The sequence below is a fragment of the Morone saxatilis genome, unplaced genomic scaffold (genome assembly GCF_004916995.1).
Source record: "Morone saxatilis isolate NCDOM2014 unplaced genomic scaffold, NCSU_SB_2.0 Contig11, whole genome shotgun sequence".
In the NCBI taxonomy this organism is placed as follows: domain Eukaryota; kingdom Metazoa; phylum Chordata; class Actinopteri; family Moronidae; genus Morone; species Morone saxatilis.
In genome coordinates this window covers 30,416,582-30,420,316 of record NW_023339663.1, presented here as the reverse complement: position 1 = coordinate 30,420,316, position 3,735 = coordinate 30,416,582, and the positions used below count along the sequence as shown (strand labels likewise).

Here is a 3,735-nt window from a genome sequence, read left to right as displayed (position 1 = left end):
TCTTTTGACAAATTTCAGCTAGATTGTTCAATCTGCTGGGAGAAATACATTAAAGTTGTAAATAAATTTCCCACCACGTAGGTGGGCTTCAACCTATTAGTGAATTTATCACATAGATGAGTTCCAGGGCGGGACTCTTATCAGACCAAGTGAATCTTGGAGCTGAATGGACAATGTACCACTCAAGTTATACGCAAACGTCGTGTTTTGTGGAAGGTAATATCAAAATTTGACGCCATGCCACAAGACACGACCGCTCATCACAGTATCATCAACAATTGTGTTTCGCATTTTCATAAGTAAATTTCAAATGGATCTTGATCATCCTGCTAGAGTAGAACATGAAAGTATGAAAACATTATACTTCCCTGTTGCCTAACTAGTGGCTCTCAAAATCCACTATTTAACTGAATATTATCACATAGACAATGTTCAAGGGCGGACTTATCAGAGTGAATTTCGTTGCAGACGGATCAATGTAGCAGAACTTTTTGACAACTTTCTGTTTTTTCATGGCGAAGGATCTGAAATTGGCAACGCCGACGGGACGCCACGCACTTTTTTCCACACTATTCGGACGGAATGTCCATAAATATTTGCGCAATTTTTATTTGCGATTAATAGATCTTTAATGGGCTTGTGTCCAAATGATGGAACGTCTCCGATAAATTCTGCATGCAAAATGCATGCTGACAAATCGCAAATGACGGTACAATATATCTCAAACATGGCCGGCACCTTTGTCCTCTGGTTATAGTTTGATTGGTAAGTTTGGGTCACAGGGACTTTCTTGCTATCTTTTATACGAATACACATCGTACCCGAATTTTTCTATATATGTTCTGGACTTTACAGGTCTTGGGGCTTGATTCCGAGGGGGCGGATGGCTGCGCCGATTTTGGCGGTGCCGGCGCGATTGTGGTTGGACGGAATGCCATGCACGAGAATTTGTAATAATGTTATGTGTTGATTTTTGCCACGTTTGAATCTTGAGATGCTTTTATGAGCTATTCGAGCATGATTGCGACCTTGCACAATATTGTCAGTTTCGTTATAGTGCATGCTAAATAGTAATAAATTCTAGATATAGCATATACAGGATCCCCGCGGTCGCTGGCTCGGTCCCTAATAATGTTTGCAGGGCAGAATATATTATATTTTTGACATCATGTTGTGGAGCTGGAGAATGGGTTAGGCTTAGATTATTGCTGGGCACAGCATTTTTGACATCTTGTTTGGGGTTTCTTACTACCACTAACTATTTGCACGACATTTTGTGCAGGAAGTGGTGTGCTCTTATACCACTCTTCTCTGGGAAACGCAACTTTCTTTGTAGGAATAAGTGAAGGCATATTAATTGCAGATTTTACTATTGAACATCTGATTCGAGTGTCTCACCGGAATTGTTGTGGGGGTTGGACACCAACAGTACTTTACTCTACTGTCGTTTTGAGGCCCATTCTTTTTTCTTTGTTTATTGTTAGTTTCTTTTTGATGTTTTACGCCTTTATGTTACCCGTTGTTGGTATTATGTGTGTAGTATAAATGTGATTTTACCAGCAGCCTCGCACTTCATTCTTGTCACTCAGTGTGCTAGCTATGTGTGGATAATACCGGGTTGATGTTATATTTCTTCCTCCCTCTCTCTTACTCTTCCTGGATTGTGTCAATCGAATAGCAGCAAACCAATTTGAGGAGCAGGGCTATTGCAGTGGATCGAGTGAGAGAGAGAAGAGAGCCTGGTTCGTCTTCTGAGCTGATGTACTGTATGATGCCTTACCAGTAGAGTTATGTTCTGTGCAGATTCATAATATAAAGGTCTCAGCTTGAACAGCTTGACACTATAATTCTCCATTGTGCACCCTGAAGGCATGGGTCAGATACATACATCACCGATAATATCACACTGGGCCGCCATGGGCCCAGCCTGTGGAGATGGTTTGGGTTTGTTCCCTTGCTTCCCCATTCCGCAGACTACAATTGGAATCCAATTTACCCGCAGTTTGTCCTCATGGCTCTAGAGTTGCAGATCCACATCATGTGGGTGAAATCCTGACAGGAAAAATAACAGACTGATGATCAATTCAATTCACCAACCATTCTCTAAACGTTTCTATACTTTCCTCAGTGTAATAAGCGTGCGAGAGGAAGAGTTTTGATGTCTGATCCATAGTATAGATTCCTGGCTAAATGTGATGCTGTGCACTGATGTGGGTTTTGTGTGTTAATGATAGGGAATGTGCAGAGATATAGACCAAACATGTACTCATACCCGATGAAGTTAGGTTTATGGAATCATGATCCATATATATGACAATATATTAAGATTAGCTTTTTTTGTTAAATTTTTTTATTTATCCACAGGTATACAAGGTAAAGGAACAGTCGTCAATCTTAATTAACGTCACTTCAATTAGGAATGGTACCAAATTATGTCAAGATAATGAAGGGTGGTGTAGTGACCAACATATATTAGTAAGTATTGATTAAGATACTGTGTACTACTGTGAGTTTTTCAGTTATAGTACAGTCGTTGCTGTTATGTCGAGTTTTGTGCAGTACCTATGGTTGACTTTGAGTTTGAAGTGTATTGGCGTCAGACACATTTTTTTTGCAGCTAGCGGTAGGTTTACGTATATCTGCTAGTGAGCTGTCTCGATTGGCTGCGCAGGTGTTCAACTTTCTGTAGGAAGGAGGAGACAAATGCTGGCTCGCTGGTCAGCCACGCATTCTTCGTATTTCTCATGATAAACTAGTAATATATATACATATGTGTTTGAAAAAGGGTATTTAGGTGGAGAAAATGTCAACGCAACAACAGAATCAGGATTCTTATCTAATTCAGCACTTGCTTAGTTTTGACAGTTTCCGACGCCCTAAAACCATACTCTGCTTTAATGGTCTTTTTTACTCTAACATGGGACCATCCATTTACTAAGATGAACATAATGCTGTATGGAAGAAGACTGAAACTAGAGATTGAGACCAATAAACACTTAGGTAAAACTGTTTACTGAGCTTCATAAATCACGAGCTGTAGGGGGAGCTCGTTGAGAAAACATGCGATGATAAAAGTGAAAACCAGCGAAGAAATGGCTAGAGTTGCCAAGTTCCCCTTTAAGGTTTACACTTTGTGATGAGGATCCTTGTAAGCTTATCAGCCTTTGATTTTACAATATTTAATGAAGTATCTTTATGTGGAGTAATCCGGCTTTAATTTTGGCAACTCTTTTGTTTCAACACAAAAACGCTACAAAAATCAACATTGGGATAAAATATAAATATATATTTCAAAATCTTGTATTGTATGTTGTGCTATGCTCCACCTCTGTGACCTTTAAACATCCACCTGTAACACCATGCCTTGGTGATTGCAAACTGTCGGCTGGAGTGAGAGCTTTGTTGTGTGAAGTCTGTGTATTGACTGGGCTGTCCACAGGTGGTAGATGACATATTCGACTGACTTTACATAGAGAGGTGAGCAACCGGACTATCTGTCCAAAGTCATTAGGTTGTTTTGTACATGATTGTGTCAGGATATCTATCGATATTTGTGGTTGGAGAAGCATGACAGGTGCACAGTGCAGTGATTGCCCCAAAAAGTCAATTAATCAAGCCACACAACAGTATCATAGTGGTATGGAAGTTTGTGGATGCCGATTTTAAAATAAAATTTTAATTAAATAAAAAAAAAAATTATGTTTTTTTTATGGCAATGTTTTAAAGTAGTTGAAG

The 3,735-nt window shown here is 39.5% G+C and overlaps 1 protein-coding gene across 1 annotated transcript in view; it reads right to left on the bottom strand.

Moving 5' to 3' along the window:
• LOC118343425 (testis-specific serine/threonine-protein kinase 2-like) overlaps positions 1-1,966 on the bottom strand; it is a 38,154-nt gene extending 36,188 nt beyond the window's left edge. The window contains exon 1 of the mRNA XM_035682227.1: positions 1,894-1,966. Coding sequence (XP_035538120.1) covers positions 1,894-1,966 — 73 coding nt within the window. The remainder of the gene's footprint in view (positions 1-1,893) is intronic.
• Between the last annotated feature and the right edge of the window lie 1,769 nt (positions 1,967-3,735).